The sequence below is a fragment of the Channa argus genome, chromosome 2 (genome assembly GCF_033026475.1).
Source record: "Channa argus isolate prfri chromosome 2, Channa argus male v1.0, whole genome shotgun sequence".
NCBI lineage: Eukaryota > Metazoa > Chordata > Actinopteri > Anabantiformes > Channidae > Channa > Channa argus.
In genome coordinates, this window is record NC_090198.1 from 20,586,822 (window position 1) to 20,604,106 (window position 17,285).

Genomic DNA, 17,285 nt, shown 5'->3' on the forward strand with positions numbered 1-17,285 from the left:
TTGTAACAACAAAAATGTAGGCTATCTAAGTAGGGAACACGACAATCAAACAAAAAAAGGGTGACATATTTGCTGCAAATAATGTGGCATACTAATTTGTAATATATAGTAGTTTTGTGTCTCGTTTAGTCTGAGAGTCTTAGAAACAAGATGGGGCAGTTTTTCTCATAAGCTATCCATGCTTATTAGTTTGAATTAGAGCTTTTGCTCACTAGGTAATAACAGCTGTTGCTGGACAGCATACAATTATGGGTGATTTTAGTAATTTAGTCATCCCAGTACTAAAATGGCTTTAAATTGACATGTATGGCACAGGGGTGGGGCCAGGCATGGTACTGGCTAGAGTGTGAAGGTGGTATGGTCTGGTTGAAATAAATCATTGACAAATAAATGTAAGTAAAATATATATAAATATTCCATACATTTGTTATATTTATTGTGCAACACTAGAGCTTTGTAACAGTTGCAGGCAGTCAGATGGCTTTTTACCTCTCTCCAAATGTTTAGGACTGAAAACTGGTAGACTACATGTTACATGTATTTGGTATATCTAACACTGAAAAACCACTAAATAAACATATCATTAATAACTCAAAGTTTACTATTTCCAAACGATTTTTAAATATGATATTGAAACTTTTAAAATAAATGTTCAAAATTGTTTTGAGCATGTATCCAAGCCGGGCGAATCCAATAAAACATTTCTAGTTCAGCCTCTGGTGTTGATGTTGTATAGTTTAGCAGTTCACAGCGAAGTTGTCCTCAGCATCAGACTAGATGGACCAAAACCTGTTTAAAACACAAAATGTGTTTACTGTGATGATCCGAAGTTGGGTTGAGTCTCACGCTTCTAAAGTAGATGAACGCTTATTGTAATACCGGTGTTAATTGTTGAATTCAATGGAAAATTGGGTCACAAGAAAAACCGAGCTATTATGAGTTAATATTTGTCCTTTCTCTGCCGTCTCACCACGGCTGTGTACGTGTTGTAATACTGATCACAGGCCGCTTAGCTGTTTTGTAATGAGCGTTTGTCCCCTTCAGTTCTTAAAAACAGACGAACAGGTTTCCAAGATAACGTTTTGTATAAAACCACCTAAAAATCTCGCTGCAGTCACAAATCCCCCAACTGCTTGTTTCCATAAAAGGGTTCACAATACCTTCATAAAATTAATTTAGGCGTAAACTTGATGTCCCGAATCCAGTTTGTTCTTGTGTGTATGAGGTTACTCATCCCATGAACTCACCACCGCTGACGTATAAATAATGGCCTACGTGCCACTGCCAACGTGCCAGCAGCTCACCTGCACCTGTAGGTCAGCGTTCTCAACCGCCGCTGTAAATAATGCAGGTCCTGGGCTTGCCACAGACGGGTGTCAACATGGGTGATGTTTTTAAGCAACACCTGACAGAAACTCCACAGACGCGTAATTAAGAGAACGGCAAATGCATTATCTAGATTTCCTACTGTCTGCGGCGCAAAGACAAACAGCGCCATCTGCTGCGCACATGCTACGATTCCAATTCAAAACTTTTGTCACAAGTACGTATATAAACGTCATTTCGATGCATTTGCCCGCGCACAGGAGTTAAGACTAACAATAAAGTGAAATAAAAACAGTGCACATGCGTTGTTTACAGCTTTTCGTGGTTTGGTATTTGCCCTTAGTCCGGTAATGACACTTAAACTCTTTAAGTGCTGAACTCCGACAATTCAAGACAATGTAGCATTTCGCATAATTTGTAATGTGCACGATTTGGTCAAATACAAACCTTTACACAGATGTCTTGTCTTGCGATGTAATTGGCTGATTCTGTAAAACTTACACTAAAAACCAAATGTACTTAATTTGCTGAAAGAACATTCTGCAATGATATAGGACTGAACAATTTGAGAGTTTTAAAAACTTTATTTTTTGAAAAAGTTTAGTCAAACAGCCCGAATCCCATGTCGTCATCTGACTCCTCAGACTCCTCTTTCTTCTCTTCCTTCTTCTCCTCAGCTGCAAATAAGAACACAATTGATTTATTTTCATATGATAGTATAAAAAATAATAAAAAAAAATCAACCTAGCAAATATTGCCCTATAAATGAAGAACATTACTGTCAAGATCTGTAACCATGATGCACATATCTCAGTCAGGTTAAATGGTGCAGTTTAACATCCTATGATGATTGTTTTGACTATATTTGATATTAACATACAAGGTGAAGACAAGGCCACTCTGTGCCATGTGTCATGGATGCTGACAAACAAGGTGCTAAGCTGCAATGCTTACCTGCAGCAGCAGGGGCTGCGGCTCCACCTGAGCCTGCAGCTGCAGAGCTGGCAACAGCTACGGCACCACCTGCTGGCATGCTGGCCAGCTTACTGTAACCTGAGGAGACATGAGATGGCAGACATGAAACAAGTGATTACATTGACACTCAGCAGCCAGAAACAAGACAGGGGTTAGAAACAGGATGTGGTTATGATTAGATATTACAGTCTATCAAGGCTGTAGGGTGACAATATTGAGGTATTTTTCAGATTTTAGAAAAGTCAGCTTTGGCTGCCTTTCTGTTTGGCTAGCAAACCAAATTCACACTAAAGGCTACTATCAAAACACTCCCAGACTGAGGTGAATATTAAAGCATAGAGCTGGGCAATAAAAAAAAGATTATCGCATACAAATTTTATCATTATTGATAGATTGAGTTGCATTTTTCAATAAATAAATGTTCTCTATCCAGGTCAGTTTTGCAGTACCATCGTCCAATTAGGCCCAGCAGCTCAGTTACTTGTTACATGTAAGGCCAAAACATGGATCACGCATGCTGATGATTCAATATCCTCCAAGACAAGCAAATCATGGCAAAGAAAAATGGCAAATCTGCTGCTACTGCAGATGCACAGGTCAGTAAAAATTGGGAGTTGACACACCAGCAAGCAAGAGTTTAGAAACCGACAAAATTCCTAAAACTTTGAAGCCATTTATCCTGAGTAGTGTAGCCTACAAACACCCAGCTAGCTGCTTCCCTTTAAAATTCAGAACTGACTGCTACATTTAGTAGAGTAACTTAAGTCTTCGGTGGCCCAGTCTTTTCAGCAGTTACTAATAAAGGTATATTCCATGAAACCAGTGTGGATCAGGTTTAAATCTCTGCAGATGGCGTCCAACTGATCTACTTTCTTCACTAAAGGGTTAGGAATGCAATGCAATAACAGTGTGTTTCAGGTAGCTTCTGAATACCCAGTAGAATAATTAATCTCCAGTCTAAAAGATCCCCCCATGCCCACTTTATAAGTCACATCTTCCCACTTCTTGTTGTCATTCAGATGAGAAAGCATATAAACTTACTTTTTATGACCCCTGTCAGATTAGGTAAGAGATGTTATTTCAGTGTGTCGGATCCGTATTTAATGAACTATAACTAAGGTTCAAAAATTCAAACATTCGCTTTAATGGGAGCCAATATTAGTAATTTACATCTTCAGAAAGTCTAACAAGTATGTGCAAGACATTTTCTTCCTTAGTAATTCTAAACTTTACCAAGTATCGATATTGATCAATATAAAAATATCTACTGCAATAATTTGTATGAATCCAGGCCTAAGAGAGCACTTAAGACAAGAACAATATATCCAGATATACCTACATGATTCTTGATATTACCACACACCAAAAATGAAGTTCTCATAATTACTTTTTACACACAGACAATAACAAATTGCACAGTGGCTTTTCTCACCTGTGGTGATCACATCATTCACATTCTTGCCTTTAAGTTCAGAGATGACCTGATGAGAAAGCTCATATTAATGACCAGTTACTATAAACTGCAGCCAAAGCACCAAGAAAAATGAAAAGTAGAACAATCACTACCTTGTCCAGGCGTGTGTCATCGGCCTCAATGCCAACACTCTCCAGGATCTTCTTGATGTCCTTGGCCTCAGGGTTGTCATTGCCACCCAGGGTAGAGAGCAGGTAAGCAGCAACGTAACGCATCCTAGAAAGTTAAGCAACAGCAACATTTAAACTGCGAGAAGATTTTTTAATACCAAACACACAAATATGTGCAAGACAGATTGCATTTCAACTGATGTCTTATTTTCTACACTGAAACATGGCCAAACTTGCATAAGTTGCACCTATGCCATAAAGCATAGTTCATTTATTTTTAGCATTTTGGCATATCCTGCAAGTTTAGCATCACCGCACTGGATGATTGGTGCACATGTTGAGTTGGCACTTTTGTTCTTATGACGAATGACCTTCCTAATGAAAGCCTCCCTAAATTTACCGGGCTTGGGGCTGGCTGTGGAGGGGCAGTTTGGTGTTCTTGCCCAGGAACACCTCGACGTGTGGCCCTATGGTGAGTGGGGAACAACTCTACCAACTAACCGGTAAACACACTGAAACCATCTGTATATAGTATGTTTATATAGCTAGACATAATATTCTCCATTATTTTTCTTGTTTGTTTAAATGTTTATATATTTTGTTTGTGAGCCAAGTAAACAGACTGCAACAAAAAACCAAAGTGATTTTGTTTTTCGACATACTTCACTAATAAAACGATTCATTATGTTCTACTTTGCTCTTGATTGAAAAATATTTAGAAGCGCTTGAATAACGTTGGCCTATTAAATTACAATGTGAAGAGGAGGTAACCTCACCATAAAACGTTATGTAGCTAAGTTACAGATTATCGTCTGGTCACGTTTTCAAAAAACCCAATTGACAGCATACCGTTACATGTTTAAGATTGAGGGTAAGGTCAGGTCCATTATTACTGCTGATTTACTCGCCCATCACCTAATGTGAGCAGCTGCTGATTCTGATTTAATAACTGCATATAAGTATTTATCAAAGTGTCTCAACTGCAATCTAGCTACGTTTACTCGGACAAACATTTTAAAATGTTACAAGATGATAAAGAAAAACTGCAGTTTTTACAACCATGTGACAACGTGTTCTCCCGTCCAGCTAATACTAGCTAATTTAGCTAACCACTGCAAAGCTTTAAAGAACCGGATTTTGATAGAAAAGCCAATTTTACGGGTTCTGAGTTACAAACGTTAACATTTGCTTATTTCTTGGGATAAACTAGCAATTTTCACCGTGATTACTGCATTAAATACGTTGTAAAAAAACGACTTACTTTAGCTAGAAAGGCGGACGCGTGTTCACGTCGAGGTTAGCGCAGACAGAAAGGAAGTTACGTCACAGAGAGAAATCGGAAGAAGCGTACTTTCTTCTTCGTGGACGATATACAAACCCAAAAAGCAGATGCGACACGTCCTGTCCTGGAGTGCTACATTTTAATCATCTGTGTGTACAGCGCTACTTTGAGGAACCTTGGCCTTCAAATGTGGACACGTTAACTATCACTAACATGCTGTTTCCAAATTCTGGGATTTTAAATCTAGATAATTTGTCTTTTAAATATTTTTCAATTATTATTTTTATATATAGCATTTAATCCCATTAAAATAACCTTAAAAAATTAAAATAACCGGGCCCTCCAGAACAAATGACGGTGGAGAGGTTAACCATAAATTAAAGTTATCTTTAAATAAGGGCAAAATGAATTGAAGCTTTGATTATTGGCTTGGTGCTTATCAGAAAACACTGGGGGAAACTGATGAATGGACACATAGGTGTCTGTGCATCATTAGCAGTTTAATCAACAGTGTTTCCAATCTTTTATCACTGTTTAATAATCAGTTTTTACCAGTTAAAATAGCTATGCAAATAGACATAATTAGAGAAAGAACTCATAATTACTATACAACAATCTACATGTTCTCATCTAAAATTCTATCATTGTATAATTTTATCATACAGTATTAATAAAAATGTTTATATCTTCATGTCTGCTTCACCACGGTTATTGTTCCAGCACACTGATAATAAATGTGTGTCCTTTCTTTCTCTGACAACAGCACCACAAGAAATTGAAACCAAAAAAATCAAGACTAACATCGACTCCGGTGAAGGTTAAAGGACTGGGGTGAGATTGCCTAAACAGGGATCTAGTTCCACCATAAGAAATCTAATGTGGAAACAATGTTTATGTTTATCTTACTCAACCCCATCTAATCTCTACAAAACTCGATAAATACTTAAAACAGTAAAACATGAATAAGTTGGTAGTCTATAATAAAGTGCTTGATAGACGGGGAAATCAGGGTCACATCATTTAATGGGATTTTTTTGCAATATGGCAAACTGAAACTGTCCGTGTCAGCGTGCCACACAGTCCAAACACTTCCAGGTGGAGGTTTCTGGTGACTGCTCTAAATGGCTGTCGGCCCTGCAATACTGTAATAGTTGAGGAAAAATATACAAGTTGGGGAATTTCTTTTTATTTAATTCCTGTTTTTTTTTGCAGTCGTTTTGTTTATCTCTATGTCATACTGCATACTTTATGTCCCAGTCACTGCTCAATAGTTTAATATAATTTTTTTTAATAAAATAAAATAATAAATAATAATTAAAGTTTATTTACCTCTCAGTAATACTAACACACTTTATCTTCTTTTCTAACCATTCAAAAGTGGGTTATACTGAATACCAATGTGAATCAATTTCTTCTTCCCTGTCCGCCCCCGCTGCTGATTTGGCTCCTGATCCAGTTTGGCCTCCTGCTTCATCCTGAGCCCCTGCTGCTGCTGCTGCGCCTGCTCCTGGGTGTGATTGATTTTGGTTGCCAGAAAAGGCAAAGTGAACCATCCTCACATGAGACTCTGCAACAGATTGGGTCCACATCATGAGAAACCAGCAGCTGTGGTCTGGTCTCAAGCTGTAGTGTGAACAACCAGCTCTAATGAATCGCTGTCACGTGCACTGTTTGGTTCCAGGCAACCAGCCCTGATGTACCACTGTGCTTCTGTAACAGAGCTCCACTCAGGCATCCGCAGTGTATTTGGATGCTTCTAGGTTAAACCCCCTTTTAAACATAACGAAATACATTGTGGGAAAACAGCACTTGACAGCAGCAGCAAATTTATGACAAGAAATTGAAAGTAAAAAACACCAAAGTTAAATTAAGCTGTCAAAAACATCCCAATTAAAACATTAAAAAGGGGCATTTATAGCATTGCAATATTGCTTTATTGGACTGCACATGATCAGAAGCACAAATAACAGGACATTCCTTCTCTCACATTTTGCCTTTTAAAACACAAATGAAAACACCCATTAAGACTTAAGAAGATTAGAAAAATTCAGATAGAAAAGAAAACATTTAAAGTACAAAATAAACACATTTAAAAAGATTAGAATATAAAATTGTAGGAGCCAGTTTTACTCTGGAGATAATGACCAGTGTACCAGGAAGACTTGGATGAAGCATTACTCAAAAGTTCATTTCTCATGCAACAGTTAAAAAATAAGCAGTTTACAAAAAAGCAGGAAATGACTGTGTTATATTGTCAGGTCTTCTGTGTATCGGGTGTGATTGAACTGTGTGTTTCATTGCTCCTGGTGCATTTAGGTGTAACTCGAAAATCGCTTTGGATAGAAACAAAACGTTGCTCTTATTTTGTTCATCCCAGTATAGTGCATCCAGAAAGTGTTCACAGTGCTTGACTTTTTTATTTTCCTCAAAATTCTACAATGGGAAAGCAGTTTGTTTGAAATCATTGCTAATTTATTTAGAAATAATTTTGAGGAAAATAATGCATTTAATCCATTTTTGGAATAAGGCTGTAACAGTTATATTATAACTGCCAAATTTATTTTCCAATTTCTCAAGTTCCTCGTGGCTTTTCCTAATGTTAAGGCAGATAATGACAGCTCATCAGAGCATAGAGTTGAGTGAAAAATGTTCAATCATTAGAAGTTAAAAGTAATATAAATGATGAAAACTGCATGTGTGCAAAAGTTTGCATTACCTTTGATAAACCCTTTTGGTAATTAGCTTTTATATGTAAAATCAGGTCTGATCATAAAAAAAGAAAAACAAAAAAAGCATGTTGTCACTTAATGCCAATGACACTTTATGAAGAAACATTTGTTCTTGCTGAGTGTACATTAAATATTCTGATAATGAAAAAAATTATTCTTTTACCGATTTTACCATTTCAAAGTAAATGAAGCAAAGTTCTGTACTCAACTGTAAGAAAAAGGGAAACATCTGACAAATGGGATGTAGCAATTTGTCAAAAATGAACTAACTCAGAATTTGAGTGTAAGATAAAAATTTTTACTTTTTTACTTTCCTCTTTATATCACAAACTGCTTTGTATAGATTACATTTATTGTGAAAGTCTTTATTATTCAGCTTGCCTCCAGCATAATATCCTAAAAAACTATTTGTACATGAATTGCATGATTACTGGCGTATCTATACACATATGATGGTTCTGAATATGAAGAAACAGGATCACTTGTGTCCTCTCGTCAAGCTCCCAGCTTTTGGTGCTTGGTCCTTATGTCACTAAGCTTGAAACACTTTTTTCAAGTTCAAGAAAAGTCATTTAGACACTAGACATTTAAGCTCTTTTTATTTAGCCTCCAGTCCAACTAATATTATGTTGTACACCACATTTTACATTCCACATCAATGTAACACAGTAAATTAGAGAACACAAAATAACACAGCACAGTCTACAGGCAATAACCCTAAACAAACACAGACTAAACAATTTCAAAACATTATCAAAATTTTCACAAATGTTGCAAGTTTGGTCTTGGTACCAAGCACAAAATCAGCTCAGATCTCAGAGAAGTAGTACTGATCTAGGACAGTTTATTTCTTCAGTTTTCTACGTTCATACAACCACCAGATCCAATTAATTGGCCAGCGCTGCTTCTCAGAGAGACTTTGCTGAAGTGGCCCTGGTACGCAGTCGAAATTTGAAGTACCAATGATTCCTGGTGTTTATTTTTAGGAAAATCACTTATAAAATTTGAGAAAAATATCAAAAGAAAACTATTATAAAAAATACTCTATTGACCAATTCAATGTACAGACAAGGAAAAAGGGTAGAAAGTTCAAAATTCTGCAACTAAGATAGAAAATGGTTACTAACATTCAGTGGAAAGAGTGAATGTGCAATATCAATACAGAGTTTTATTACATTTTTCCTGATTTATAAAACCTGGTATGAGTGTGAGGAGTGAATCTAGCGACTGAATAAAACACTTTAAGGAAAAAACTATTCATTATATTTTTCAGAAGAGGCTTTAGCTTTTATGTACACTTCAACTCTTCGGCCTCAAAACCAAAAATATGCTCAAAGTAGCCTATGGAATGGTCTACTGTTAGCCCCATTTTCACATAAGCCTATTCCTCAACATGCATCCTGACAATCAGTATTTAGACAGAAAGGCCAATATCATACGGAAATTTTCACTATTACTTGATAGGGTGGAATAAAAGAATGTTACAATAACAATCAACGTATAAGTCTCGTAACATTTTGTAACTCCAATGTGTCTTAAGTGCAGTGGTGTCAAAATTGTGGAACATGTCATATTGTCCAAACCGCCTCAAATATGACTTTAAATAACATTCAATAGTAAAATGACAGCTATTTTGCACCAATAAAGGATATTTCCAAAGTCTTGGAATAACCTTGCATAGATAAATGATTTGCATTCAGTTTTTATAGTAATTCTTTGTTTTAATTTTGTCCTAAAATTATGCCTCTTTCATACAGTGTCATGGGTTACAGAGAGTGCATCTATTAAATGCTTTTTTTTTGTTGCAATATTTAATGTTATAATAAATTAACACACAATTTAACGAAAACAAATTATACCTTACAATGACTTGATTAATCTTGCAGGCACAGGACGCTGGATTTTCATTTGAGTGATCAAGAATGGACATATATTCACCTGTAACAAATACACTCAATACTCAAGAACAATTGGTTTGTCCCAAATTTTACTTCAGAAATTTGCTATTTTTGTTTCAGTCATTAAGACTTGTCACATTGTCACATAGTTGTTTTCTTGGGGAGCAAATTCAATAATTCTAGCATCTTTGCACCAATCATGATATTTTTACTGCTTGGTGGTGCAATTCACTGCATTTAGTTATGTACTGTCAACTATGTTGAGGACTTCCACTAAAAGGATAACTCACTGAATGCAGACCAACACATTTTGAGTCAAAGTACATTTTTTGGCCCAAAAGGACATCTGTACTTTTGAAAGGCCTATTTACAATTCTTAACCGATATTACAGGTATTTGCCCTTACTAAAACTTTTTGTTCTATTGTGGGTCTGGCCTCCAGAGTTGTTAGAATACCCAGTTTTATTAAGCCTGATGGCCACCAAATCCCTTTTTAATCTTTATTGCATGTTCATCTTCAATGAAAAATCCAAAACCCTTCAGCACAGCTGAAGTCCCTGGTTTAGGCTTGATAGTTAATTAATGTAGTGTCTACTAGTGTCAGTGTCATATCTGTCTGATAATTGGTCCCTAAAGCACAATTTAAACAATTATTTGTAAAAATAATATTGGCGTTACGTGATGTCAGACATAAACCAAGCACTTGCACTCAAATGGATTCAACGCTAAACTGCATTAAAAAGATTTCATTTCTGAAGAAGAGAAAAACATCAGATGACAAACAGTTCAGGAAACAACATCATATGAAGAGATACTGAAGCTATGTTTACTGTGTTTATACACTGGCATTTGCTTCTGCGACTTTATGCACCACCCATTTATTTTTGTACACTAATTCAATGAATCGCTTCCACCTCATTGTTACAAACTCTGCTGTCTCGATTAGGTGTTGATCCTGAGACTGGACAATAATATGGCTTGTGCAGCTAAGTCCTGGTTTACATTAAGCTATACACTGTACATGATATTGCATCTAACATGTAAACAAAAACACAGAGGTGAACACACCTCTGAAATTCAATTTGTCCTGGGAATAATTTACTTCCCCACACACCAGCAGACTGGACAATAAGGAAGTTCTAACAGACGGTCTCTATACGTAAATCCACTTTTTTTTTTAAAACCTTTAAATAAATATTTACTGTTATTAATTGTATTATCAAATAACAGAGTATTTGAAAGAAAATCATAAATTGTAGACTCATTTGATTGACATGTTGCTTATAGGCATCAGGGCAGGTTTTGGGCTTTGGAATTAGATAAGAATTGAAACATGTCATAATAAGGTTTTTCATGGTGTGAGAGAAGTCAGCAGGACGGCCGGGTGGATGCAGTCTGCCAGCACAGTACAGTATTTCTGGGTGACTTATATTACTTGCTTCAAATGTTAGAAAACGAACGGGACTGTTTTGTAGGTTTCCAGTAACAAAACATTAACACTTTCATACTTATTGTTACATGTTGTGTATATTTGACACTACATGGGTGCCACTGAAATGTTGGCTTTAGTGGAATAAAGACAATTTCTTCTTCTTTTTGTTCTTCTTCTACTACTACTACTACTACTACTACTACTACTACTACTATATTATTACTACTACTACTAATGCTACTAATAATAAAAATGTAAGAAAGTATTCAGGTAAAATATGGTAATAAATCTATAGTGAAAAATGTTACAACTTATTGCTCTAATAAATTATTGAAATATGTGGTTAACTGTATCTCTGAATGGAAAACATCATCATAACACAAAAGAAAATGGTTTTTAGATTTCTAGACATTTTTCTACACATCTTTACTGTGAATTATCATACCAAACTCGGATTTATGAGTGCATTTAACCATTAAGATTTCAGTGATACCAGCATTTAAATGTTGAAAAGAAGTGAATGCTTCATTTAAGACAATTTCTTTTGGTTGGTTTTCTGCAAACATTGTGCAACAAAAAGTAAAAACCCCAACATACTACCCTAGACGCAGTGTTACTTCTTGATGAATATGCAATGGTCATACACAGTGTGTGTGATATCAACATCTACTACTTGATGGAGAGAACTCACATTAGGCATTACTGTGACAGAGGTTGCTGGATATCATGTCATACTTTTCTTCACTATATAATGCAAACAATACTAGCAAGCAGTTTCAAGCAACGAACAGAAACAAATGTTAGCTTACTTCTAATAAAGTACTACACTCACAAGCATGACATATAGTACATTCTTGATTATGTGAAGACAAACTAATTAGAAGCTAAACAGGTCTATTTTCATGTCAGGCTGACTGCCAAGTCTCCAAAAGTTTATTACTTTGATAAAAGTGGCAGGAATTTAGTTCATGAGGTGTTGAGACTTCATTACATCACTTATCTGCTGGGCTCCTCAAACCCCATAGTACTTGCTGAGCCTTTTATGCATTAGAAACTTAAGACAGTATGCCAACTACCATCAACTTCTGCAAAACTTCCCATTGTCGGGGAAACATGGGAAGTGTTCATTAAAATAAGACAATTGCAATTAAGGGTTTACTTATGTTAAGTGTTTTTTTTTATGTTTTGAAAATAACAAAAGCAAATCATGTAGTAACTCCAATCCCACAAGGATATAATGACTAGTATTTGATGTTAAAACATTAGAATAACAAAAATAACCATGAACACAGTACGTGAGATAAACACGGTTGCCTTGAGGCACTTGGCAGTGGCTTTGATAAAGGAATTACCACTACCTTTCCAGTCATAGTTGCTCTGTAGTTGGTCACATTTGCATTCAAACTGTCAATTCAAGAATAATGCACACGTGAGTGATCACCTACACTGACAATCATGTTCAATTTTGTGTTCATCTAGAGTTGTAGTGTCTCGTACAGTAGCAATTGTGAATATTTAAAAATGCTACAGAAGAGAGCAGGAGCACAATATACAGTATGTGTGAGTGGGAACTCAAACTAAACCTGGGTATGTTTATATTTATTTTTTTTTTGTTTTTTTTTAAAGGCAGGGAGCTAAGAAAGAGAGGAGAACAGATGGCCAGAAGGCTAGAGGAGGAGATACATGGGAGCTGGGCATCAACACAGATCCTACTGGGGATATTTGTTCTGTTGCCGGCGCTTCGCTGACCTCATTTTCTCAAAGCGTGACTCCATCTCCTCTAGGACTTTGGGGGTGTACCTTACTACCAGCTTTACTGTGCCCTGAGCTGCTTTGAGGAGCTCCACAGCTTTCTCATGGTGCTCCCCTTCCACACTCTGCAAGAAAAACAAAAAACAGAAATCTATTGTTAAGATTTTAATCACAAATAAGCTTAACAACTGTCTATAAAAAGTGTATAGATGTTCTAGTTTTTTACCAACAAATACCAATTTACTGTGGGGCAATGGTTAAAAATAAGATCAACAAAGTATGTGGAAGAAACAAAGAGCTTAGTATGTTTCAGATATTAGAGCAAACATCAGGATGGTTTAACTTACCATATAAAGTTAGTAATTTGAACATTTTAATGAGAGAACAAACTGAGCAATAGTCAATGTCAACTGGTTGATTATCTTTGGCTGATCTTACAGAAACACTTTGAGTGTATCCAAGCCTCCGAGAGGTGTGCTTTTCTTTGCTCATAAAAATGCTCAGAGTCAATTTTGTATCGTATTCGAAACCTACACATCCATATTCCTCTCCTCTGCCTTTGTTGGCACATTTATTAATGCCACCAACTGTTAATACCCAGAACAGCATAAAACCATCATTGGAACTGAGTTTGAATCACCTATGTGCATAAGTGCACGCTTCAATGTCCTCACTGACAAATTGAGCACAACACTTAAAACTACTGCTCTAAGCACTACCAGTGACTACATGTAGTTCTTCTAATAGTTGCTTTGGGCCAATCAGTGTGCAAACGTACTGATTAGAATCCTGAACTGTCAAATGACCAATGTTGATGAGGTTGAAACATGACGATGAAAATATTTCTGTTAGCGGATTTCTGGAGACACTTTTGCCCACCACATTTAAGCATCCTGATTGTTCATACTGTAATTTTCTATAATCGTCTATTATGTACACAAAACACTTATTGCATTTCTGTTTGAGGGATGTCTTCTCTGTTGCTCTTTTTGAGGCTTCTTTAATTTTTTTTCATTAAAAGTATTTTAATAAAGGGTTAATATTCTGCACTTATATATAGCGCTTTTCTACGTGTTGGTACTCAAAGTGCTTTACACTGCTTCTCGTTTACACATTCGCACTCACTATCACACACACCGATGGAGGAGCTGTAATGCAGCACTCACCGGGAGCAACTAAGTTTGAGTTTAGTGCCTTGCTCAAGGACACTTTGACACGTGACTGGAGGAGCCGGGGATCGAACCTCTTTTCTCTTATATTAATTCAGGTTTAAAGGCCAAAGGTGTTGCTTCAATTGTAAAGTCTGAATGGGGCAAAATGTGTAATTTCCAATATTGGACTATGGTAAGACTTGAATTGAATTAGAAAAATAAATTAAAAGGGTTGTGTGAAAGTGTTTATTTTATCATCTGGTGGATAATTGATATGAGCTTTTGCATTGGTTGGTATTATAATTGCAAATGCATGAATTGTCCTAAACATGTTTACATGTCACCGGACTGAAGAGTATGAAATGCTAAAAAAGGTAAACTCAAGCAGGTCATGATTGTGTGAATTTAGCGTACCACCCCATTAACAGATAGAAGCTGGTCGCCTCTCTTCAGGCCTCCATGACGGTCTGCAATGCCTCCTGGGATGATCCGTGAGATGTAAATGGGTGAGTTTTGCTCCTTTCCACCCATTATGTTGAAACCCAAGCCTTCTTCAGTCTTGGGAAGTTCCACAACACGTGGATGTGAGTGTCCTTCACTGGCTGCAAAAGCTGCCACAGTAGCCTGCACAAATAAAGCATTGTTGTTTACCCTTTGTAAATATAACTACATATCATATTACTACAGTGAACACATGATGTAGAGTGCTCAACTGCAGTGCATTTCATCAACAAATTGTCTGAAATACAGGTTTAAAAAGTGCATGAGTCAAAAGCTTGCACATAAAATGGTATTTGAATTAAGTCTACCTTGGCAGTGGCGTTGGCCCTAACCTCAGGGCTGCTGTTGATGTCAACTGTTTCATACACATGTTCATAAACCTGAAGAGACATAGTTGAACAATACTTTATTTAAACAACTGCTGTCCACATTTTTAAAAAAGTGAACATAATATAATCAATTTAAAGTCATTTTTTAATGCTTAAGTTTAACATCGTGTGGGAAAAGGTAAAATAATGCCACAATTAAATGTTACAGAAAAAGTATCTCACTTCTCTGACAGCATTACAGAATTCACTCTGTAAGACCCTCTGCAGTGCTTGCAGCTTCTGGGGAGGTACTTCCCCTGTCCTCTGGAGTTTATCAAGCAGTTCAATAGCACGATTGATGTCTGTCAACAAGAACACATACACCGGCCATCACGGTTTTCAGTGATATCTGGAAATAGACGCACTCACACATGTGTGAATTTCAACACCTAATCTTTACTGATAGACCAACTAAAAAGGAATAAGCTTGGCATAGATAACTTGGTGTCAGCATTTATGTCTAAAATGTGTTACAAACAATTAAAATTGGAATAACTGTGTGTAATTACTCTGGGGCAGAATTGCCTTAACAGAGGCTTTGCCACAATTGTAAATGCTGCACATTGATTAAGTAGACTTCAGTGCCAGCTTTTCATTAACTATTTTCCTAATAGGTAATTACCTCTGCAAATAAACAGGTTTTCCTCCAACGTCATGTTCATATTTGGCATGTAGTTTAATTTTTGTCTTACTGAAAGCCCCTTACTTTCTTAAAACGTTAAGTTCATAACATTATTGTGGCTGATTCTAGTTAGTCCATGTTGTTAATTGGAAAACTGAGATTGAAGGAAAAAACAGATAACGACATTTTCTCATGCTGCTAACAATCTTGAAACTAGAGTAAGAATCTTTCAGAATTTTCTCAAAGAGAAAGAATTTTTTCAAGCTGCCTCTTTGATAAACAAGCTCTGTTGTTACTCGAATTAGCGAGCTAGTGCGTTGGAACCGTCTTTATTTGAACCTAGTGCGAACAATGTGCACGATCGTTACATATATATCAAAGCGATAAACATTACCTATCTACAAGACACCATTAATGCAACGATAACCAACCAAACATGAACGTATACAATAAAAAAACACTCATCGGTTCCATTTGACTGACGCTAACGTTAGCTAAGTTAGTGTCTATGTGGCATCACAACAAATATCTCTAAGCTAACGCTAGCAAGCTAATTTATTTTACCTCTTTCCAATCGCACAGGCTCCCCAAGTGATGCCATTCTTGAAACGACTGACTGTTCGATATTCCACAAATATTGCGTTAAACGCTAGATACGGCAAAAACTAAATGTAGTAATCCCGGCTAACGTTACGTCCGCTTTACTGAGACAGTAAATCAGATTAGCCAAGTTAGCCTGCTAGGCTAGGCAGTGTCGTGGTGCGTTTAGGTAATACACGGAAAAAGCACCAACTGTATCAATGAATTCGGCACGTCCTCGTCCCTGGATACTGGAAGTTCGTTAAGGCATCCTCCCTGACTATAGTAAATCAGATGTTTCTGTTATTTCCTTAACAAACGATACGATACAATAAAAATGGAAAATAATTTATAAATGATTAAGTAGACTTTTATATATTATAATTTAATATCACATAGCAGTGTATCACTCGGAGCTTAAGGTAGTAGATGATGGGAGCTACGTGTATTCTTGGGGATCCTTTTTTATTATGCCTACCTGCTACATGCATACAGGACTTCTGGTACTGAGTCAGACTTTAAATACTAGGTACAACTGTGTATTACTCAACTTTAATTATAGCATAAATTACCGGGTTGTTTAAGTTGTCTTGTCTGTTGTTGACACGAAATATGGAAAGTGCCTTGTGCCTTGGTGCCTTGTGTGTAGCCTACTGGAGGTTTGGCTGGCCAGCATCCATTAAAAAATGTGACAAATTCTTCCACCCATGTCACGATTTAACAATCACACAATCATCAAATTGAGTAATCCCCAGGTTATTGGGTGATCCATTTAACAGCTGAACTCAAACTCTACATTGAAGGTTAAAGCTATTAATTATAGTTATTAAAGTAACAGGTACCTTGTATCCTGTGTACTGGTTACACAGGACCACACAGAAGGTCCTTTAAGTGACACCTGGAAAGTACCATCTCTGTACTGTCTCATGGTTTAGTTGAAGCACATCCTGAGACTCCAATTTCAAGCATAATTCACTTTTGGACACACTCTAATTGGCAAAGAAACACAAAATATTTGCCTTTGACAGCTGAAATATACCTGCTGTGACATCGCTCATTTGGGTGTGGCCAGAAGCACAACACACA

The 17,285-nt window shown here is 36.6% G+C and overlaps 2 protein-coding genes across 2 annotated transcripts; both read right to left on the reverse strand.

The window, feature by feature from the left end:
- Window positions 1-1,890: 1,890 nt before the first annotated feature.
- On the reverse strand, window positions 1,891-5,253 carry LOC137122987 (large ribosomal subunit protein P2-like). The gene is made up of 5 exons (XM_067496288.1): window positions 5,147-5,253; window positions 3,868-3,991; window positions 3,734-3,782; window positions 2,281-2,379; window positions 1,891-2,003 (listed from the first exon to the last, which is right to left on the reverse strand). The coding sequence occupies exons 2-5, from the start codon at window positions 3,988-3,990 to the stop codon at window positions 1,927-1,929; spliced, it is 348 nt and encodes a 115-aa protein (XP_067352389.1). The 5' UTR covers window position 3,991; window positions 5,147-5,253; the 3' UTR covers window positions 1,891-1,926.
- A 3,225-nt stretch (window positions 5,254-8,478) lies between these two features.
- On the reverse strand, window positions 8,479-16,397 carry lin7c (lin-7 homolog C (C. elegans)). The gene is made up of 5 exons (XM_067496289.1): window positions 16,185-16,397; window positions 15,182-15,300; window positions 14,939-15,010; window positions 14,544-14,753; window positions 8,479-13,103 (listed from the first exon to the last, which is right to left on the reverse strand). The coding sequence occupies exons 1-5, from the start codon at window positions 16,219-16,221 to the stop codon at window positions 12,936-12,938; spliced, it is 606 nt and encodes a 201-aa protein (XP_067352390.1). The 5' UTR covers window positions 16,222-16,397; the 3' UTR covers window positions 8,479-12,935.
- Window positions 16,398-17,285: the final 888 nt, after the last annotated feature.